General features: G+C 30.8%; 1 protein-coding gene across 2 annotated transcripts; it reads left to right on the forward strand.

Moving 5' to 3' along the window:
* Positions 1–341: 341 nt before the first annotated feature.
* On the forward strand, positions 342–23,907 carry LOC115878136 (oleosin-B4-like). Of its 2 annotated transcripts, none has more exons than XM_030894509.1 (5): positions 342–537; positions 15,551–15,641; positions 17,483–17,730; positions 18,292–18,444; positions 23,701–23,907. In XM_030894509.1, exons 1-5 carry the CDS (start codon positions 517–519, stop codon positions 23,890–23,892), a joined length of 705 nt encoding a protein of 234 aa, XP_030750369.1. In that variant the 5' UTR covers positions 342–516; the 3' UTR covers positions 23,893–23,907. The 2 variants fall into 2 exon arrangements, with proteins under 2 accessions (XP_030750369.1, XP_030750370.1); XM_030894510.1 differs by lacking the exon at positions 342–537 and adding an exon at positions 2,457–2,658.
* Positions 23,908–24,891: the final 984 nt, after the last annotated feature.

The following is a 24,891-nucleotide window of genomic DNA, read 5'->3' on the forward strand; positions in this document are numbered from 1 at the left end:
TGAAAAACACCCCGCAAGTCCGAAACGGTATCGGATATCGTTGTGCGGTTTTAACCTATAACCTAACCTAACCATCATATTTGTGATAAAAATTGAGCTCTAGGCAGCCAAATACCGATATTAGTTGTTTTCGTCTACATTCGATAGAAAAGGGTTAAATTTGGCCCACCCTGTACATAGTATGAGATTACAAGGAAAATAATATTCAAATAAAAAAAACTTTTCACTATAAAATTAGTTAAAAAATAAGGATGGTACCAAAAAATTTTAATACAGTAAAAAATCAATTCCTCTGATCGAATTCAGCCGGTTAAGGTGAATCTTCGTAGCAGGATGTAGTCGAAGAGAAACGCACACATACGCACACGCACGCACACAGTTCTAGTTCTTCTTCTACCCCTCCCTCTTCGACACGTCCGTAACCTTAACAGTACCAGGGATTTCTTTTTACCTGGTCCCCACCAGCCAGCCTAGCTTCAGTCAAGATCTGTACCGCGAAACTCTACGGTTTTCGACATGAAAATAGCGGCATTTCTGGTAAGTTTTTGACAGTTTTTCTGGTGGAATATTCGTACTAATATCTCCTATATTCTCGTAGAAAATTAGGCTTTTTAAATTGTTATAAATTAATATTTTTTACATTGAAAATTGTATGGTTTTGTAAGGGTTTCGAGGTTGTTTTCGAATGCTGTACGTAAATAACTTGTTTTTGTTTACGTTTGTTTGGTGGACATAAAAAAGGGTATGGAATTCTTGGGTATTCTCGACATGGATTAACCTCTAGGTGAATAAATGAATATAGGGTTTCAGTTTTAAATTAATTTTAAACTTCTTTATGATGATAATTTGCTAGGTCATTCCTGTCCACTTCACTATGAACAATCATTATTAAAACGATATATTTTTCGATATATCTTCTGAAATTAACTGTATTATTATTATATTTGCCACTCCTAATTAAAATCTGGGAAATTGATTATAAAGTGTAATTTTATAATTTCTTTCATTTTTCTCTAATTTTCTTGCCATTTTGCTGAATTTATAATAGATTTTCAATAAGAATTTTTAATAAGAATTTTTATGAATTTTCCTGCATAAATTTGGATGGTCAGAATTAAAATGGATCAAGTCCAGTTTTCTACTATTTTAATATAATCGTCTTTATACGTTTATAGAATTATTATAGAATATTGTTTACTTCTGAACCGCTCATTTAAAATATATTTTTTTATAATACACATCTATATTAAACTATCATATCCAAAAGTATTCTTTGGATACGATAGTATAGTAAAAACGGTTTTTGCCACTGACAAAGGAGATATAAAGATTATTTTGAAATAACTACTATGCCAAATTTTAAATGAAATATGTAAGAATTTCCCTTTACTGTCCTTTACAAACGGGCCTTTATAAATATTAAAATCAGATATACAGAGTCGCTGATAATGCACGGAAACAGTCGATTATTAGGTAAAATATAAGAGGTACCGCAATATAAAAGTTATGGGTTTTTTAAATATCTATTAGCGGGTAATAAATTTAAGTATACAGGGTCGGTCATAAAGTCGTGGCACATCAAAGTTTCATTTTTTTAAATGGAACCCCCCGTATATTATTGCATATTTCGGTTATTCCTCCAATTTTAAGCAAAAATCGAGATATACACAATGCACTTTAAACCAACCGTTTCCAAGTCATTGACTTTTGAAAATATCACTTAAAGAATTCGATTTAATTAATTTTGATGTGTTCGGTTTCATTTAACGATGCCATTCTGCGGAAATTGTGATACTTAATAATATTTGACATTTGTTTTCAATTTATCATTTATACATGTATAAAATGAGATTATATCAAGTCTGGAAAGTACAAAATTTTCGTTTAACATTTCAAAATCAAAACTTCATAATTCGGCATTAAACAGCCTACACAATTTTGCTAACAAGAGAAAAAAGTCAGTAGCGCACACGTTTTTTTTTAGAAAAATAATGGTGAATCTGTGAAATAATGGTGAATCTGTGGACACTTCTTTAGCATTAAAATATGTTGCACTTAGAGTAACTTTTACCCTCAAAATTTCATTCGAATCGATAGAAGCGCTTGGAAAAAAATATAATAAATAAAAAAAAATAAAGAGTTTAACCCCCTAGCTACGAAACAAAGCAGAATCGGACCTATATTCATATAAAAAATAAATCCTATTTTTACGTGAAGAATCTCTCTCCACGAGAAATGGCATGTTTCTTGAAACTACCTTGACAACTACCCTGTAGGTAGACCATAAAATGTTTTCAAAATTTTCTAGATTTATTTTGTTGCCATTTGCTATCGTTTGATATCATTTTATTTAGAATAAATTATTGATCTGGCAGAAAATAGGCAAAATTTATTTTAGCCAGCACTTGAGATTTGAGATATGCAAAACACGAGTATAATAATACCTATAAGGTTCAATCAGTAATGATAAAGCTTATCTTCTGATTATACGTTAATAGATTTAAATATTATGATAAAAACGCTACCTGTTAGTTCACCAGAAATTTGAGTTAGAATAAGTAATTTCTAAAACAAATATTCTTCAAAAAGGTTTTAGCCTCTCATACGATCTGTGCAGTAAAACTCTTCATTTCCGTTATGAAAGTAGCGCCAATTCTGGTAAGTTTTTGCACAAACCATACACAAAGGCACCGAGAACAAAGTGGTTTTTATTATTTTTCATTGGTATTAATACAGCCTACATGTAGCAATATTGAAAACCATATTTTTAAATTATTTTTATAAGTAAATATTGATATTATACTATTTATTTTGTAATCTGATTTTTCTGATTATGGTATCACTGTGAAGATAAATTTATTATAATTATTTTTTTTATTATTTTAATGGCTTATATTTTTCTGTTAGGTGGGTTTATACCGGGGTAAATCAAAATGTTATTTTTTGCAATAAATTCAAAATACCCTGTGGAAAAAATATGCCGGACATTAAGCTATTTGCATAGCCCTTTAAAAGAGTTAAGGCTAGCATTAGCGGAGAAATCTATGTTAATGCTAGCCATAGCTTATGTAACGTTTGTGGTGGAATAGGATGACGACGAACAGCTCTTAGTTCTACTAAGTTCTATCGCACAAGTGATTGATTGGATTGAGATCGGGATTACAAGGAGGCCATTCCAGGTACTTGTTAACCTACTCGTACTTCTAACTCGTTATCCCGCGCAACTTGGATCCTGCAGGGGTCCTGGCGTCATCATGCATCAGTAGAACCGGATTTTTAAGCACACAATTTTAAAAAAAGTGCTTGAAAAAGTTACATTTTTTCTCAAAAAAAGCATCATTTTCGGCAAAAAAAGCAAACATAAGTTGGAGTTAAAATAAAACAAAAAATAGTTTTTGTTACGAAACTTTGTTACTAATAATCTAATCAGTCAAGTACGGGTATAATATCCATTAATTAGATTAATAATCACAATAATAAAATAAAACATTACTGAAAACTGCAGAAATAAAACACATAACATAATCATAATAACATTAATAATAACAGAATAACAACACTTTATAATAACTTAACGATTATCTATTCATTTTGAAAACAACTTATAACTAAATATTGTTTTAAATGTTCCATGGTAAAATTATGTCTTTTATCGTCCAACAGATATTTATATTTGGAAAAGCTTCTTTCGACGTCCACACTATAGTAACATGGGCGTATTTGTAACGTTTGAAATTATATCTGGATCAATATAAGTCTTTGTCATTTTTTCCACATAAAACTGACTTTTAATCAATTTTTGAAATCCCTTATTTTTTTCAAAAACCACATTCATTTTATTTTGAATTAAACCGCCAATATGTCCCGGAACAGCATTAATAGTGTTTTTAAAATTCTCTAGCAAAGCAACTGAATCCACTAAAGAAACTTGTTGCTTTTCTAGCAACTTTATTGTTTTGCTAATAAAAGCTAAATTGGCTTTGATAAAAATCAAATTGGTTTGGAGCTCTTTATTATTAAGAACGATTTGGCACTCTTATATTGATTTAATAGTGCTTTCTGAAAATTCAAAAATGAGATATTTAAAAGTCTGGAAATTTTCTGCATAATATATAGCAACATCAAGCCATGTACCCCATCCCCTTAAAAATCCTAAATGACAAAGACTATCCAGTAATAACTTATTTAAAAAGTTTTAATTAAATTATTATATTAAGTTTTAATTCTAAGTCATTTTCCAAAATACAATGGGCGTAATATCATTTTTATTATTACTAAGAATGGAATTTGTTAGATAGACTTTTCCCTTTTACTACTAAAGGTATCGGATTAACCTTCATTTATGGGCTATTTTAATCAAAATAATAATAATTTGTTAAAAGTTATTGAAAAAAAAGAAAGTATTAAAGTAGGTTAAATAATGATGGTTTGTAAAGTTGGTTCAAAAAGTATTGAAAAGTGATACATTTTGTTCTTATAATAAAAAAAAAATAGCAGAGACATTAAGCTTAAGGGGAAAAATGAAAATACCTTTTAAAAAAGCAGCTATTTTTAGGGTTGGAAAAATCAGATTGTTTTATTTAATTGTTTTTTTAGGATTTTTATCAATTTATACAGTTTTTTCTTAAATATTAACAGATTTTTTGGTAGCTAAATTGGATGGATTCAATTAAAAACTGAGTTAATTAAAAACCAGTTTTTTCTTAAATATTAACAGATTTTTTGGTAGCTAAATTAACAGATTTATTAATAGATTTTTTGGTAGCTAAATTGCTATATTAACAGATTTTAGATAGCTATATTAACAGATTTTTTGGTAGCTAAATTGGATGGATTCAATTAAAAACTGATTTTTTAAGAAAAAAAATAAACACATTAAAAAATTCAAAAACAATTGATAACTTGAATAGATTTTGATTTTTAGCCAATATTTTTTGCTAGCAATGTTTAAAATAAGCAAAAATAAGTTTGAAACTAAAAAATAAGTTCGAAATTAAGAAAAAAGCATATTTTTTGCAAAAAAAATTGTACCCTACGTGATATACGTGACTCCACCGCTACGTTACCGTACCTAGACCCTCGTAGTGACATATTATGCGCTCTACTGCTTCAGGATCTGTATCGTACGGTCTGCAGCAAAGACTTCTTTGATCCAGGTTGAGCTATGTCCTGTTAAGAGACCTGTTGTAATCCGCACTTTATTTCTCTGAATATTAGCAGTTCCTTTGTAGTTTCAGAATTAGGTCCTTGGATCTTGGTCCTTGCCATGCCTAATCCCCTGTCTGTTTCTCCAGTGAATGGTCTTTTCCCTGATCCAGAGTTTTACTGCACAATTGGCTCATACATTGTCTTGACATATAATTTTTTGCAGAATAAAACACTAATTCACCACAATACATCAACTCTTTACTTTTGCACTGGACGTGCGTTTCGCTAACCATGTTAGCATCTACAACAGAAGATTAAGATCAAGATTAAAACTAAACTAATATTTAAAATTGAGCGTAATATAAGAGTTCAGTTGGCACTGACCAAGCATGGCAAAAATATAAGAACGTCAAAATCTCATATATTACTTCTCTATTAGACTCTCTCATATGAGAGCATCAAAATTAAAAACATGTAAAGATAATATAAACAGAGATAATTAATTATCCATTTCCTTCCAGTTCTATGTTCCTATTGCTCTAGTCTCGGTAATTAATTGTCTAATCGTTACGCTCGGTTGGTTTTGAACCGCTTTACTTAATTTTGTCATGCTTAGTAAGTGCCAACTGAGCGCCTATATTACGCTGAATTTTAGATATTAGTTTAGCTTTAATCAGAGCTGCTGATTACCATAGCTTGTCTAACGAAACGCGTGTCCAAGTGTTTTAATGTATTTTAGTAAATAGTGTTTAAATTTGCTGCTGTAACATCAAAGGCTCCAACCACCAGTTGTAATATAATTTTTTATCAAAATTCTGTTCAAAGTGGTACATATTATTATGAATTAATATATTAATATGGTTTCAGTTGGAACCATACCGATTTTTGATGCAGATTTTGGTATATTTGATGCATATAAGATGCATTAAAAGCAAGCACTTAATTTTTAATCATTTGGTAACGTTAGAATTGTTATTGTTTTGGTATTCAAGTGTAATTGGTAATTTTTATATTATCACAATCCATTATTGTAATATTTTGATTGTTTAATAAAAAAATGTATATTATGAAACAAAATATTTCTTTTACAGTAATTATTACATATTAATTAAATAAACATAAAATTATTATTACTTTTAACAACTCAAAACCAACTGAAGGGTCCAGGGGAAAAATGATAAGCACCAATTTCTTAATTTTAGAGTTCTACAATACTCTAGTACAGGTTTTCTTAAAGTGGGGTCCACGGACCCCTTAGGGGTCCATAGCATGTGTATCAGGAGTCCGCATTACGCTTCTTCTTACAGTGCCATACTCTATATAGAGCGTCGGTTACCTGTCACATGTACTAGTGATGTGTGTCATCAGTGTTTCACAAGTACACGGGACCTACAGTTTATCGTCGAATCCGAACGGCACTATTTGAGAGGCTGTACAAGGCAAATATACTCAAGGTGGTTTGCCATTGCCTTCCTTGAGGTAGCGGCTCGTTGGTCGCTCTATTTAGATAAGTAAATATTTTTATTTAAATAAATAAAGCCGTACTGGCTGGGGATCGAACCCAGTACCTTCCGCTCCGCAGATCGACACACTAACGCTGGAGCTACGGCGGGCCATTACGCCAGTTAAGTGTAAACATATTTATTAACGTTTTCTTTTTATGTAAATAAGGCTTTTTTTATTTTCCTCTATTATTTCTGATAGGGGTCCGTGGAACTGTAGAAATTGCGAAAGTGGTGCGTGACTGCATAAAGTTTAAGAAACCCTGCTCTAGTAGGTCTAGCTGGTCCCTACAAAATATATAAACTCTGCAAGGCAATAAACTGTTAAATCTTATGATATATTTTATTGCCTAGTAAAAATATACATACAGGGAAAGTACCTGATAATCACCAGCCGTCCAGGGCTCTCCTGTAAAATTAGAATTTTTAAAACACGCGTTTATTATGTTTTTCCCTTGGACCCTTCAATTATAATTCTTTCTTTTTTAATATTTATTAGTATACGTCTCTATTTTCGCTGTAAAACTATATTCAAATATTTAATGTACTTATGTATTTCTTTTCTATAATATTATTAACGAACGAAATACACTTATTTTAATAATTCATTTTCTGTATCGTAATTCTATATATTTTTCACACATAATTGTATATTGAGGTCAGGTGAGAAAATTATAATACCCACTATAAACCTAGGACTTGTACAACATCGATCTATTCCTATTAGTTATACTTATTAACCCAGAATTTTTTATTTAAATTATTATTATTGAACTTTACACTATGTGATCATTAAACTTTCATTTATATAGTTAATGTGGCAATATCATATGGGAAAATAATTTGAAAAATAATTCCAATAACTTATGGTATATCAAAGGTTCAATATCATTAAAACGTTTATTGATCAACCATACTGTTTATGAGGAGAGAAAACAATTCTTATGAGAATTGCACAATAGAATTGAGTTTAACTATCAAGTCGAAACCCGTTTAATCCAGAGATAAAGAGATATGTTGTTTGAGCTTCAACGTGTACCCATCCAATAATGTTTTTGTGGCAGGATGGCCGCCATTGTCTTGCTTAGGTTTACAGGGAAGATGAATTTATCGAGTTTGAATTTGTAAAAAAACTGTGTAAAATATTATACAATTGAATAATTCTATTTAATAGGTTTTATCTTCGTGGCAGTTGTTGGTTACGTTCTTCTTTATCTGCAACAGTTTGAAGACTTTTAAGACTCTCCCTGGGCAGATGGTACTGAAGGCATTGCTCTTCTTTTATAAATGGGTCTATATCGTCTATGGTTATCATCTTCGTAAATATCATGTTTTTAATTTTCTTAAATTTTTTATAATTTAATTGGGTTATTTCTTTTGGTAACATGTATTTTGTGATAGTTTTTGATGTTAGTTTTTGTAAAAGTTTTTTTCGTGGTTCTCTTGGATGTTCTGATATCTAATTTTGATTTCTATTTATTTGTTAGTTTTTAAAGAAATATTTATTTTTATTAACTTAAATATATTATGATATTTTAGTAATTCTTATCTCTATAAGTCTTATATTTAGTGCTTTGTAGTACCTTTAGGTTTTTTTTGTTGTATTACTCCACGTATTAGTTAAATATATATTCCTTGAAAACGTATTAGTTAAATATATATTCCCCTTGAAAATAATGCACGATATATTGGTTTCTTCACATTTGATGATATTATGTTTTTAAGTTTGAGGAGTTTGGCAATTCTTCTGGCGTTTTCTTTTTTTTAACTATTTATATGCGTGTCCCATTTTAAATTGTTGAATGAATTTTATTTCCTAGATAAATTACTTCAGATATTTCTTTTATTTTTTGCTCTTTTACAGTTATATTTAAGTGATTTGTTTTTTGTTTCATGTTAAATCTTATAAATTCTGTTTAGCAATCAACGCATTCAAAATACAAAATCGGATAATACACAATCAAAACACGGTAATAGCGTGATTTCATTGCGTTGCTTTTACTCTTTTTGGTTGAATGGAATTGGTTATTTGGTGGGGTTAGTTGCATTGGTGAAGTTCATTATTTGGTGGGGCTGATTGAGTTGGTTAGGTTAGCTTTTGCTGGGGTTGGTTTGGTTTTTACTAATTTATATTTGTTTGTTTTTTTTTCATATTGATTGATTTTCTTTGTAATAAATGTGTACAGGGTGCTACAAACTCAAGATATAGTCTATCCAACGAGAAGATCCTTGACAGTGATAGATGTGTCTGTCATTTTAATTTCAAAGTAGTTTATTTTATTTTACAAAGAAATAAGTTGGTACAACTGGAACGCATAGCAGGAAATATTTAAAATTTGATTGACAAGATGACAAGTGATTACTTCAAAATATTGTGAAAAAAACTGTATAAAACTGAAAAAATGTAATCGAGTTATTTTATTTAATAAAAACGGTATGTGTTAATACAAAACAAACAAGAACAAGACACTATATACCAAAAAAATATAAAAAGAACTATTATTTACTTTCAAGCTTTATGAAACTACCCGCATTTTGTAATATTCCACAGGAATAAATAAAACAACATAGGTAAATAAAACAAACTATTTTATTAATAATAACACCTACCAAATTTTATACCTTAAAGGTTGATTAATTAACTTTAATCTTAATTATTTTAAACCAGTACCTTTTGACATTATTTTTCTGCAGTACTAAAATCCATTATTTACCTATCGTGTGATGTCGATATTTTACAGCTACTCCAGTTTTTAGTATGTGTTTAGTTTGATCCTTCTACCATATACGAGATGCACTTACATATCTACGACGAAATGGTATACAAACATCGATGGCAACTTCATTGGTGTATAAAACTTTCTGCCTGGGCAGCGAGTATTAACCATAAACTGTGCTCTGGGTCTACAGTTAATTTTCACTCGATTTTTCCTCCACTTGACTTCAAAAGACACAAAACACACGTAATAATACGAATCAAAATGCATCATCTTCCAAAACGCAGGGTATTTAACAAAAGTTGACACAAAATTATAACCTATAATTTATAATTTGGCAAGACTTTGACAAGCGTCAAAATGACAAAAATCTTAAGGCGAATTCATACGCATCGGCGTCCGTTTGTCGTTCATCGTTCCGTCAAACCAATAAAATTGAAATACGATCTGTCATTTTTAAATAAACCAATAAAACTGGTTAAAAACAAGACACGACGCATGACGGATTTATATTTAAACCCATCCATAGATAACTTAAAAATTATTAGAAACTTTTTTTAGTAAAATAAATAGATTGGTATGGGACGTCATCTGCTTTTCTTCTGTCATCGTCTGTCGAAATCTTACCTGAGAAAAAAAACAGAGTATACGAGCATTGGTATCTCAATAACCGTAATAGATACGAACATGGTTAAATTGAAACAAAGTTGCGCTTTGGGATGCTCACCAAGATGCCATCAAACATTTTTTAAAAATTTCGAGGATTGCTGAGTTTTTGGGAAAAAAACGCATCTTTTTGATAATCATTTTTTTTTAAAACTCAGCAATCCTTGAAATTCTTGTGAAATCGAGAATCCTTAAAAAATCTTGGTAAACATCCCAAGGAGCAACTTGAGCTCCAATTTAACCATCTTCGTATCTATTTACGGTTTCCAAGATACCAGTGCTCGTACCTCGAATTTGTAGCACCCTGTATAGTAAATGTAGAGTTTTGTTTCAATAGGAAAATGAAAATACATAACAACGGCAAACTAAATTAATACTACCAAAATTGCGCGTTAGGGACACCGAATTTGATTGCGTTGATTACACTTATCGGTTGTTTTTTTTTCTATTTCTCTTTTTTAATACGAATTTGATTACTTTGGTTTAATGTCAATATCTCTTAAAATTTTTTCTTTTTACCCTAAGCTATAAAAACTTTCACGAAAAGCTACGAAATAGCGCAAAAATATTTTTGAGATTAGAAAATTTGTCTCTCTTATTTTAAAAAAAATCGTTTTTTTCCTCACCTCAAGCTCTTTATTTTAGTCTAAAAAGGCAGAATATCCACTGTATTTTTTAGAAAAATTGTCAGTTTTGACAGCTTTAAAGGAAAAGTATACGCAAAAAAGAGGGTCCATCTTTTTTGCGTATCTATTGCTTCTTTTCTAGAGTTGAAATCCTGCACTACTACTATCTAATTATTTACGTCAATCTAATTTAATTAATTAATCATACACATTTTCTTAACTTTCACTGTAATTGCATTTATCAAATGTCAAAACCAAAAAGGTCAAGATAAAATATTTTATCGCATATAGTCAACAGTCTCTAAAATAAAAGAATCTATAATATAAACCGAGATTTAAGAAGGATAGAAACATATTTTCATCAACAAATATATGTAATATTATATAAATAGAAAAGGTAACAAGTGGGTACATATTTTTTCGGACAGAATACATAATTTTCACATTTATTATACAGAATACGAGTGAGTACATATATTTCACATAATTTATATTCAACACAAATGAATTTTGTAAATAAAGTATGTTTTTAAAAATTCCAAATATGTACCCACGTACACATATGAATGACCTGCACAAAAGAATTCGTATAAAAACCAGTTTTCTTTAGTACTACACCACTGAGATAGGATCGGATAGTAAATTTAAGTATTTTAAATAAATATTTTAGTTTACTGACTAGCAGATTACAGACAGAAGATTAGTATGTTATGTACCTTTGTTCTTTGCTGGCTGGTTCATTAAAGTAAACAATGAATACGTTAAACTTAAACATAAAATATCTGAGTTAAATGCCATTATGTGTGTTGAAAATTAATAAGCACGAACATAATTAAAAATGTTTATTTTTAATTATGTATTTACTACACTCATGGGATGTAGAATGTAGAATGAGTGTGAGGGGGTTAATCACCGCGACCTTCAAGATCTATTCTGTCCCCCTTTCTTGAGTTATAACTCATCATACAGTCTATAAGTCATCATGCATGGGATTTTTCTGTTGTAGGGGGGACAGGGCATCCCATCCTCCTCTGACAACAGAAGTTCTTCCTCCGAAGAGAGAACGTCTACCTCCTACGAGGGTCAACCCTTCCACGGTTGGGGTTTAACCCTCCGTACCCTTCACAGTCGAGGCGTTTGTTTCCGGCTGATGTACCCGTGAGGTGGAGGCTGGAGGGTCTGTCTCCTTTTTCTCGACCTCTTTAAATTGATCTCTGCTTAGACCTGTTACCGGTGTTGTCCCAAAACTATAACAGAAGATATGTCTCTCTTTCTCTATTGCCTTAAACAGGTCTTTGTCCTATTTGCTTATGCAGGTCCTTGATAGGATAGTACCATATTTCCTCCGGTTCTAGCCTTGCTTTCCCAAATAGAAAATAACTCTTGTGATCCAGAACCTTGCTGTGACATATTATGTGCTCCTCTGTTTCAGAATCTTTATCGCAAGACTTCCTTGATTCAGGTTGAGCTTGTTCAGATGGTACTTGACAGTCATATATCCTGTCAAGAAACCTGCTGTAATTCGCACTTTTTCCTGCTGAGCATCAGCAGTTCCTTTGTAGTTTAAGAATTAGGTCCTTGGATGAAGAACTGTGTCCCTGTCCTTCTGCAGGAATAAATCAGTTTGGTTTGGTTTGGTTTGGTTGGTTTGTTTTATTAGCAAAACGTATGTTCTAATACCTATATACAGGGTGGTCCGAACTGTATCTCGGAAATTTTGGCAGAATAGTCTGCAGATAAGCATAAGTAAAAAAGTTCGTATATAAATGTATGTCCTAAAATGCTTAGTTTCGGAGATACAGGGTGTAGAAATTTAATTTTAATTTCGATTTTTTCGATTCTCTTTGAGAGAGAAAGAGAGAGAGAGAGAGAGAGTAAAAATATACATTTCCGTGACTTTTTACGCAAACATTATCCACGAGACGTAAAAATCGCTACGAGCAACCGTCCTCAAGATATTTAGAATGGAAATAGCCAATAAATATCATATTGACAAAAAATAACCAGGTTGAGTAGATATTTATTTAACTGAAATAATAAATTTGGTAAATTTTCATTTTTTAAATTAATCATAAATTTTTCTTCGAAAAAAATGATGATAAAATTATTATTATAATTTCAGTCTAATAACTATTTTCTCAACATTAATTTAATTTATGTCAACGATGACAGGTATTAATAATTTCGAGTCCATCTCGAGAACCATTACTCGTAGCAATTTTTACCAAGAGATTTTTTTTACGTAAAAAACGTCGTAAATGTATATTTTCTACTCAGTAGTTTTATACAAATGCGGACGAAAAGTTATTACTCTTCAAACCAGTTAAAAATATGTAGGTGGTGCCCTGTACAAGTAGGAGTAATATTGACATCAAAATTAAGTTCCTCATGTCAAAAAACTCCCAGACACTAATTTTAATCCAAATATTGACGTTACTTCAGAAATAATTTGGAAAAAATCGAAATAAAAATTAAACTTCTAAAAATAAAACATTTTAGTATATACTGGGTGCGTCTCAAAAGTGGCTCACCCCTATAACTTTTTTATTATATTTAGATAAAAAACGAGATTTAGTATATTAGTATATGACATAAATTAGGATTAATTGACTTATTCAATAATTGTTTTTGGTCACTTCCTCTTTCACCGGAATTTCCTCGGTATATTTCTACTTTATTCGATAGAAAATGACACTCTGAATAGAATTACATTATGATATGTCAATTTTTGACATTTTCGCATATGGTTTATTTAAAATTGTAACGTGCGGTTCATAACGACAATTGGACTCGAAATAGCGTGTGGTATCAAATTATTCGTAAAAAAAATACTTTTTCCTAATATGTCATTAGCATATTTGGCTCATTAGCCACCCTTGTTACATTTGATAAAATTGAGATATGATTAAAAATACGATTTGAGCATCTTTTAAACGACCAGGACAAGACACGAAAAACATTAGACTATTAAATCTATTTTTCTAAGGCTCCTTGATTAAAAATTAGTGTTTTGAACACAGCCATGGTAGTCTAGATTGAAATTTAGCGAAAAGTGAAAAGTAGGTTTAGGATATATCATTCTACTCAGAGTGTCATTTTCTCTTTCATGTCTTAAAAATCAAAAGTTATTGTCATTTCCGGTGAAACAGGAAGTAGTGACCAAAAACAATTGAATATGTCAATTAATCGTAATTTATGTCATATACTAACATACCATATCTCGTTTTTTTATCTGAGAAAATAAAAAAGTTATAAGGGTGGGCCACTTTCGAGACGCACCCGTTAGGTATATACACTTATACGTACTTTTTACCAATTTTTCTGAAGTTTTAATTTTTGACTTATAGACCAATTCTCCGACTGAATGTTAAGAGTATTATTATAATAATTATTTATTTATTTTAATATACTCCATGCGTCACAGTTCACACAAGTAACAATAAACTAATCATGTGTACCATGCTATTTTACATAAAAAGATATAGACATTACTATACGAGTATTAATACATTTTTTTAATTCTATTTCGTTAGTTTCATTTTTAAATCACTGACTTTTTTATGGGTTTAATGAAGTAACAATAATTTGTTGTAATTTTTCTAATTCTCAGAGACCAACGAATTTTGAAATGAAAGTTATTAAAAATCGTGTAACTTCTGGTTTCAATTGCGATAAGAATAGAAACAGTTAATTTTTGCAAACACCTATTTTGCGAATTAATCGATTAAAACTACAAAATTACTAGAACGAAACAGTGATATTGAAAAACTCTTATATTCTTTCAATACTAATAATATTAATGAAATCAGACGACGACGTTCAGAGGAACTACAATAAAAATATGTAGGTATGTCTATATGTATAAACTTAATCAATAACCAAATATGATTTTACCATATGAAATGTTCAATTTCGGTTTTACGAAATTATAAAGCGCCGTCTACACATAACGTTTTACCTGTCATCAAGTAAATCCTTGTGTGTAAATAAAAAAAACTGCCTGCTTTGCTTGAACAGAATTAAGACAGAAAACCAGTTAAGCAAAATAATTAGTCTAGAGAGTTGAGGGGACCATTCAGTTTTACAACAAAACTGTAATTTTGCCTACACCATGTAAAATGTTCTTACACAAATAGTTACCTATCTTCAGCTCTTCCGGAAATATTAAGTGGCTTTAGCAAATTGTTAAATATCCCTTTAGAATTTAGTATTTAGAATGAGTGGGAGGGGGTTAATCACTGCGACATTATAGATCTGTTGTGCCCCCCTTTCTTGAGTTATAACTCATCATACAGTCCCAGGGCTTTGACAAAAGCCAGTATCTGGGACGGTTTTAGAGAGTGTAGTTCTCCATCTTCAATATCAGTCGTACCAAAGTTCATGGCACGAATGGTTGTCGTTTCGGCACACTCGTGTTTCCCCATTTTCCCCACAGAATCTGCATTCGCCGTTTCTTCTGAGTGTCAGCCTACTGAGGTGTTCATTGAGGAGACAGTGTCCTGTTAAAAACCCCGTAACAATCCGAAGATTGTTCTTACTAAACCCCCCTCCCCCCTCCCTCTGTACTTTATACAGTATAGTATATTTTTAGGAAGATCATAACAAGATAAATAAAATAATAAAAATAATATACAAGGTGTCCCATTTAAAAAAAAACATTTTGATTCATATTACGAAAATGACAGCTCTCAGCGAAAAACCAGTTAGTCACTGGATTCAACGTAAAAAATTCTACGGAATTTAGTTTTTATCTTTAAAAATATCTTAAAAATGTCGAGTTATCTTATAAAGTCGACTGGCTGTCCAATGATTTGGCTGTGCTTTTATATATATTATAAGATATCATAATACCCCGTCACATGTTTTTAACATTTTTTTTTACTATTTCCAGCTGTTAGTGCTATGTCTGGCGATAATTGCAGTATCGTCAGCCACAAAAAGCAGTGAATCAGCTTCCAAGGATGAAGGAAAACAAGGAAAAGGTATAAATAATGTACTATAATACGGTCGAAAAAAAAAACGGCATCAAATCTAGCTGGGAAATAAAGATCACTATTGTTTTATATGTGAAATTACATAGGAAATGTCATAGATTATTGCAATTTTGACGCCTTTTTTATTATATCGTTTGTTTAGAATTACTGAAAATGAGTTAAACAATATTGAATAATCTCTCAAACCCAAACTTTTTGTCCATTTTAAAAAAATGTTTTATAATGATATGCTCTTCTTCTGTTATATGGAGCGATCCACAATGACTGAAATAGTTGGCAATACTGTTTTAGAGGATTTTAGGATTAGTGATTGGTATTTATGCTAAAAAATTATTAAGGCCCAAAGCCTCGTATACCCAGGTATATGTGTTCAACATTATTATTTCTTGTAATTGCTGTAATGTTTTTGCAACTAGAGCGCAGTCATCAGCCTATTGAAGTTTTGTGACGAATTTTGTACCTATTTTGCCATGAGCTTTTTTATTTTCAACAGACCGCCCACATATCCGCATCTATACCCAATCCTCTTTCCTACAGTTTAGTCCACTATAATGAAGACCGCTGCCATGAATAACTTGAATAATATGCTGAATGCTAAAATACATCCCTGCCTAACTCCTGTGTTTGTTAGGAAGAGATCGCTCAGGTGATCCATGATGGTGATACTCTTGACTTGTTATAACCTGGGTGCCGTACCGCCGTCACATGAACGCATACAAGTTGTAACAGAGACACCTTAGACAACTCTTAAGAATCAAATGGTTCCACCATGTCTCAAACGTATCGGTCCTTGAACAAGCTGACTGCGAGAGCGTTGAAGTCATGATTACATAATGCCGCTTAAGATGGACTGGTCACGTATGCAGAGTGGAAGAAAACCGTCTACAAAAATCTCTGCTTTCCGGTGAGCTTGTACACGGTAAGAGGAAACCGGGTAGACAACACAAAAGATACAATTCCAAGAATGACAATATATATTCCAAGGATGACAATAGAACGCAATGGAAAGAATTGTAAACTCAGTAAACCGCGACAACAAAAAAGTAAAGAGGCAACTCCTCTTAGGCTTTTCTCCTGACCATTCAATGAGATTTTTGAATGTCCGGAGTGCGGAAGAGAGCGTATGTTACTATCACGTGTCACGCTTTTATATATTATATACTTTTACACTATATATATTATTTTTATATTTATATTATATATACTTTTATACTATCGAGCATCACGTATCGGGCTTTTTAGTCACAGAAAAGCTCATGAAAGGAAACGTCTTGCGTAACTATCTTCTAATGCGTGTCAAATACTCGTCAGCGAGTAATGGCAGTATGTATATAAGAAAATTATTCGTATTTAAATATTCGGTGCATTCGGTCCAGAGTGAATGTAAGCATCTTTAGAAACCGCTAATCTGGGGAAAAACAGCCTAATTAGAAGATATATAGCGTCAAAGTTATACTATAAAGTAAAAGACACAAACAAGTCAAAGAGAGGAAAGAACCAGGAATGTAATAATTACATTCCTGAATGTAATAATTACATCACCGTTCGTACGTTTTGTATGTTACAATGGTATTTTAACTAATAAAAATACCTTACCTAGTTCTAACAAATCTCTATTACTATTTCCAGGCCTCCTGCCCAATTTCCGTTTTGAATATTAAATCGTGCTTTTCTCAGTTTGGAGAAAAATTGACTTACCTGCTTTTTCCCCTGTCCCTTCAATTTAGATATAAAACATTTTGTCATAATAGTATAAAAGTTTGATTTAAAACACTATACTACTACTTAAAAATAAAAAACACCAAAATAAACTTTGATTTCTTTTGTAGTAATCAAACACTCAAACCACAAAGCCTCAAAAGGCTCAGGCAAAAGCTCGAAACACGACTCAGAATCAAGTAACCATGGCAGCAAAAGTTCGGAGAATCACAAGGTTCAAGACGTAGAAGGTGGCGGTAAGAAGCACAAGCATCATGAAGCGGATCATCACGCTAAATCGCATCAAGAGCAAGGTGGCGGTGAACATGGAGCGAAGTTCTTAGAAGCAGAGAAAAAGAAGAAGGAGAGATTCGAGAAGGTAAGATGTATAATCCTAGATTCTAATAGTATTTAATATTGTGGCTATCAAAAATTCACAATTTAACTACTATAGAGTGATTTCACTTATTTTAATTGATATCTTTGATTTTGAAATTTTACACATTTTGGTCTGATGTATTTGACTGCTAAAATGGCAACTAATCAAAATCCTAAAACCGACCACTTTATATTGTGATGCTTGTATCACATGTGCTGCGAATTCTGACTTACTTGTTTCCCCTCTTTGTATGTGTTTTTTATGCTCGACTTAGAGATAACGAGCATAAAGAAAACATACACAAAGATATGACCAACGGACATAGATAAGACCAAAGAAATGGCTACCTAATTCGTGATTTTTGCATTAAAACCAGGTGTTTGGTTTGTTAAATTATCTTTTTTAGAAAGTCATAAAAGAACGTCGCAAGAAAGTATTCTATTTTATAAAAGAAAGCATTAAGGTCGAAATATTTTTATATGATTTTTTTCTAAATATATGGGAACGAATTATAATTAAAAATTATCGGTGTATAGCAAATAAATTAAATATGTATTATAGGGTTTTGCGGAAAAATATCACAAGGATGAACTTAGTGCTCATGACAGCTTCTTCAGCAATGGAGAGAAAACAGGAACTTACAATGTTTTTGGCAAAAAATCTGCCAAATATGGTTCAGGAACCGTTCACAAGCAATCTGCAGGAGCTTTTAAGGTACATATTCGATTAGAGCTTAAAGTTTGTAACATTATAATTACCTTGGAACTTTTAAATTGACTAGTATTAATAATATCTATACCTGTATGGTGATCCTATTTCTGGAAAAAGGCTGCTCATTTTGCCACTGAAACAAAAATCTAATAAATAAAAAGTTATTTATTGTAAAATGTCATGGATTATAAACTAAACTTAAACCATCATCTCAGTAACTTTTACTGGTAAACAAATTTGCCCAATCAACTAAAAACACTTAATGTTTCTATGATTATAAATATCTTCCCCCTTAATAAGAAACTAAAAACAAAAAAAGTAATGAAAAATCTCTTTAAAATAACTAAATCTACTTATTATTACGAGGACACTAACTATATAATTTTTAAAATTTGTTTCAGTTGTAAAATGTCCTGTTACTTTCCAAAAGTAAACCAAACTTATATGGAATCACCTATTATTTCCCATAATTTTTGAGATGTATGAGAATTTTCTGTTTATGAATAAAACTCAGTCCTTACCAATGACCTTTAATGAAAAATAATCCATAGAGCAATAAAAAAAAATAATCAGTTCCCAAAATAAACAAAATGGTATTTTTTTGGTTTCTGAAACGAAATTAAGATTTAAATATTTAATGGCCAAAAAGCTTAAACAAAAAGAAAATTGGTAATTTTAATATTCTTTGTTGCCTCCTCTAGCCCTTATGCAAGCTTCTATCCGCGCTGGCATGCTTCTTGTTAAATTATCCACGTTGTCTTGGGGTATGTTTTCTTATCATGCTAATGCTGCATCAATAAGCTGTGCGAGATTTCCTGGATTGTTTCGACGAGCTCTAACCCTTCTTTTGAGCTAGTCCTACAAGTGTTCGATAGGGTTTAGATCTGGTAAATAGGCAGGCCAGTCCAAAACAATGACACCTTCCGTTTCAATACGTTCTCTAGTCACTCTGCTGGTATGGGGAGGTGCACTATCGCGCATGAAATTAAAATTATCCCCAATTGCAGCTCTCCACAGACTAACGATTGGTTCTAGCACCAAATCAACATATCTCCGACCCGTTAAAATTTGTTGAAACGGTAACAATGGAGTTTTTGCTCCTAGTATAATACCTCCCCAGAAAATTACAGTTCCTCCTTTATATCTTGGTACAGATTTGGCAGCCTGAAGTCTCGCTCGTCTTCCTGGAGCTCTAAGAACCCGAATTCGATGGTTATCTGATCTTAGGTCAATTCTGCTCTCATCCGAAAAAAGAACATTTTGCCAATTCTCAGTTGTCCAGTTTTGATGTTGAAGGCATCAATTTAGGCGGTCAATTTTATTTTGCCGAGATAACTGTATGATCCGTAACTCTTTCTTACTGTAAAACCCTCGTGCACGAAGACTGTTTCTTATGGTTTCAACTGAAATGTTCACACTCGTAGCTGCCAGAAGTTCTCTTTGTAGCTCTGGATGAGAAACATTGGGATTTATTCTAGTATCTTGTTGTTCAGTTGTGACTCTTTGGCGAATTTGTATGGGCCTATCCTTGTGTGTTCCTAATTCCAAGTATCTTGCATATGTTTTCGATACAACACCCTGGGTAACGCCTACTATCTCTGCTACGTCTCTCTGGAGCATTCCTTGTTCGGTGAGAGCAATAATTCTTACCCTCTGTACATTTATTAATCCAACATAATGCATTTTTTTAATTTTTTGGATTGAATGAAAATTACCGGACAATCATGATTTTTACTACTGAACACAAAATTCAAAAGAAAATAAATCGCAGTAGTCGTTTACTCTTTATTATCATGTTTATTTACAACAAAAAGCCTTATCTTAAAGTTGTATACCAATTTTTATCCTTGCAAGAAATTTAGTCAGAAATAAAGAGTGATTCCATATAAGTTTGGTTGTGTATATATATCATAGAATGATCTGGAATGCATTTTTCTGTTATCTTTTAAACCTTGAACTATTTATTATAAACGTTTATTGATTAAAATAATACTTGCACTTAAGTATTTTATAAAACATCTCAAAATATTTCGCAATAATTCATATCACAAAAATCTAAATATTTCTATTATCAATACAAATTTATAAAGAATAATTAATTGTACGTGTGGCAAAATATTTTTTTGTTTTTCTCTAATTTTAGACCCGTTCGTATCTGTTTTCTTACGTATTTTTTTCAAAAAAATCTTACGAAATTAAATTAAATAAATAAAACTAAATAAAAAAAACTCTATGAAAAATAAGTATCTCACTCTCCAAATGAAATTGACTCGTCAAGTCAATCCGATTTGGTACAATTGTACAAATATTTTTGTCACTATTAAGTTAATTGACGAAAATTTACCGTTAAAGTGCTGCTTCGTTTATCCGTTAGAGGGCAGCGAATTAAAAAAAAATATAGACATTCTTTAAGATATTCTAAAAACTGATATTCAGGAACAAAATGATTAGAACGGGGTAAAAACTGATCTCAGACTACATAAATTCTTGCAAAAAATGTCCAGAAAGATTGGGACACCTTGTATAACAAAAACGTAAAAAAATATATCTTTAAAGCAACCAAAATGCTTCATCATAGAACAAAAAGGCATATCAAAAAAATAAATAACAAACATTAATTGAAACACTAAGCCGAAAATGTATACAGAATTATGTTCCAAAGTGATTAAACCATATTGGATGACGTTAACAAAATACAAAGATCTAGACGCATATACTAAAATATAGGTATACATGCAATACACATAATGAGAATACAATCCCACAAACATAAAACAGCAAAGTAAAAGTAAAATGTTCGTCATATACCATACAATTATGACAAAATTACAATGACTAAATATCAAGTTTATAAATGTTAAAATTTAGAATCTTTTTTAGAATAGTTATATCACATTTTTTAAATAAATGTAAGTTAAAACTACACTCAAAAAACTAGTAGATTAGTCCTTGTTCATACTTTTTTGTTTTGTGGTCGAATATATCCTACTATTAATCCTAACTAATTAATTATCCTAATGTATTCCGGTTTTCCCTTTTAGTCACTGAAAGAGAAATCTAAAAATAAAATTTTAGTGAGTTAGTTTTTTGTAAAATACTACAGCTTAGAATCCAAGTCACTCTATTTAACTTTTTTTTCAAACGTCACAAAAGTATTAGTTTTTGCGACGTGATTGACAATATGAAAAACTCATTTTAACGCCTAGGCAATAATGTAAAGCACTTTTAGGCCTAAGCTAAAAGTACGAAAATATATTATTAGACTGACATAAAGTGTCAAATTCAATAAGCCGTAACCATAGTTTCTCGATATATAATTACTTACAAAGTATTACTTTTAAATGTTTTTATATTATTATTTGCAACGTTTGAGAAATTGTTTAAAAAATTATTTGTGATGTTTGAAAAAAAAAATAGCATGTTCCAGTCCAATTAAAAATTACTTTTTGTGCCTCGCCTATAATATCAAATTTACAGCCCCCACAAATAATTATATGTACTATTTTTAATCCATAAATAAAGCAATGATACTATGCTACTGAACCACAACTACCACATACAGGGTAGCGCACCTCATTCGATGATGTAGAAACAAAATATTTTATGGATATATGTAGGGAGGTAATGTGCAAAATTTAAAATTAATTTGAAATGTACTGGGTGTTTCAGAACTAAGATTCATACCAAAGTTATATTTTTACTTATGGAACACTCGGTATTTTATTTCATTTTTGGATTCTTGGGTCCAAAAAAATATATTTATTATAACGGTTAAATATGTTTAAAATCTTTGGTTTTTGAGATATTGAAAGGTATTTAAATTTGCATGCTACAATAGAATAGATTATTAACACCCTGTACATTACTTTTCAGAATTAGTTCTTATGCTAAGTTTAAAGGTAGAGAAATAAACTTTACAGAAAAATGTTATTCCTTCCTTAAATGTATAGAGGGGTATCAAAAATTGCTAGTCTATTTTAAATATTTTTTTACATAAAAACTTCGTTATTTCAAATGCAACACTATGTATTTTTTTAAATAAATTGAAGCAGATTTAGATGCTCTTTCAAACTATATTAGGGTTTCCTATACCTATCTGGCTCAGATTTTGAGTAAAAAGCGATTTTTCAATAAAATTGTAATCAAGATGGCTAGTGTCGCCATGGCAAGTTTCTAGTGACAGTTAGTAGCTATTTTCAAAATCGAAATTAGTTTATGGACTTATTTAAATTTATACCAGTTTATTTTTATTTAATTTACCTACAATAGTTTAATAAAGAATATTTATAAAATATGTGTTTATTATTCTATCAAGAAAAACGAAGAAGTAGCCTTTGAATTATTTTACGATGACTTGTAAATGCATGGATTTTCTATAAAAGAGCCAATTAGGGCAAATTAATTTTCTTCACTTCCAACGACAGGTTTCTGCCTAATAGGTTTTTTATAAACCACACTACCAGCTCTGCGAAATAGGACAAGAAGTTTTTCAAACAAACTCTTATCAGGAAGATTCCTATTTGGATATCTTTGAGCATAAGCCCTTGAGGCCAAGAACCAATTTTCCTCACCAAATAATATCACTAGTAACATATCTATTCGTTTCGCCAGCAGAGACTGCTTTATTTTTTCTTGATAAAATAATGAATACTTACTTATTACACTATTGTAGGTAAATATAAGTAAACTGTTATAAATTATAAATAATAATGTTCATAAACTAATGTCGACTTTGAAAATAGTTACTAACTGTCACTAGAAAATTGCCATGGCGACACCAACCATCTTGATTACAATTTTATTTAAAAATCGCTTTTTATTCAAAATCTGAGCTAGATAGGTATAGGAAACTCTAATATTGTTTGAAAGAGCTTTTGAATTTGCTCCGATTTATTTAAAAAAATACAGGTTGTTGCATTTGAAATAACAAAGTTTTTATATAAAATATATCCTTAAAATAGATCAGCAACTTTTGATAGCCCTGTATAAATTTAAGGAACCAATACCATTTTTCAGTAAAGTTTATTTCTCTACCTTTAAACTCAGCATAAAAATTAATTCTGAGAAAAGTAATGTACAGGGTGTTAATAGTCTATTCTATGGTAGCATGCAAATTTAAATATCTTTAAATATCTCAAAAACTAAAGATTTTAAACATATTTAACCCTGATAATAAATGCCTTTTTTGGACCCAAGAATCCAAAAATGAAATAAAATACCGGGTGTTCATATATGTTAATATATTTTATGTATTTTTAGAACTTAAAATCCGAAGCAAAACATGGCAAGACCGGCAAAAAAGTTGGCGGACATCACAAATCAGGAAAGAAAGCCTACAAAACGCAAGGCGGTAACAAAAGCCATTATGCCCACAAGGACAAGCATGCGAAAAAAGGCGGCAAAAAAGGAGGAAAACAGTACAAATACTCCCATGGTCACAAAACGAAATAAAAAATAAAAAGAAAATAGAAGCAAAATGAAAAAAATTGTTTGTTAAAACGTACAGTTCAAAGAACGAAATTGATTCTAGAATTTCGTTGTAAAAGATATAGTTAATTTTATAGACCCACGGCATTTATAGATAGATATATACAATTTATTTTTTACACTTTTAAAATTTAGTTTTAAGAATTTTTTATATAGAAAGAGAGAAATAAGAGAAAAAAAGATAGAAAATGTTGAAATTTTATATCTTAAAAATAAATATTTTTAAATAAATATTGAAAAACACACTTTATGGATTCTCATTTTTCATATTATTCTATAACTTATCGAAAGAAGATTTACAATAACAGCGTTTACACTACCTGAACGTAGGGATGCTTCAAATAGCAAAACATCGATGTTTGACTAGCGATGTATCGATATTTTTCTAATGATGTTAACATCGATGTTTTGGGAGAGACAAAGAAGTTGCACGAATAAGTTTTGATTGCTTTGGTTCCAGCCTTTTTTCACGATTCTCCAGTTTGTTTTTAATTTTAATACGAATTTGATTCCTTTGAATGATTTGAATTGAAAATTAAATGTCTCACGTCAAATATTTAGTCAGCTGCTGTATCGATCGGCTTTGATCGTAATTTTCGGATAATAAAAGTTAGGAGCAGCTGCTAGTAGATAGTCAAAAAGCAAAGCAAATTTGATTTTAATAGTTGACAAGTAAAAGCTTGTTTCAAAATTAGTTGTTGAACTTTTACTAACGTAGTGTTTGAAAATCAATGAATGGTGATTTTCACTAGTAATAATTGTTAATTAACATTCACTGATTCCTAGTGGTTTTACTATATATTTATAATAAAAATAAACATCAATACATTGATGTTTCTTTTTGCATCCCTACGTGAAAGTAAGAAAGTACATCATCATCATCATCATCATTTAGCTTATACCGTCCACTGCTGAACAAAAGCCTCCCTTAACTCTAGCCATTTCCTTCTATTTTGTGCCACT

This window comes from Sitophilus oryzae, unplaced genomic scaffold, assembly GCF_002938485.1.
Source record: "Sitophilus oryzae breed Bouriz unplaced genomic scaffold, Soryzae_2.0 scaffold_1500_pilon_pilon, whole genome shotgun sequence".
NCBI classification, from domain to species: Eukaryota; Metazoa; Arthropoda; class Insecta; order Coleoptera; family Curculionidae; genus Sitophilus; species Sitophilus oryzae.

Excerpts from the sequence above, each read along its gene's own strand:
- LOC115878136 (XM_030894509.1), top strand. The coding sequence starts at position 517 with ATGAAAATAGCGGCATTTCTG. Across the intron at positions 538-15,550 it reads TGAAAATAGCGGCATTTCTG|CTGTTAGTGCTATGTCTGGC; the intron begins GTAAGTTTTTGA and ends TACTATTTCCAG. Across the intron at positions 18,445-23,700 it reads AATCTGCAGGAGCTTTTAAG|AACTTAAAATCCGAAGCAAA; the intron begins GTACATATTCGA and ends ATGTATTTTTAG.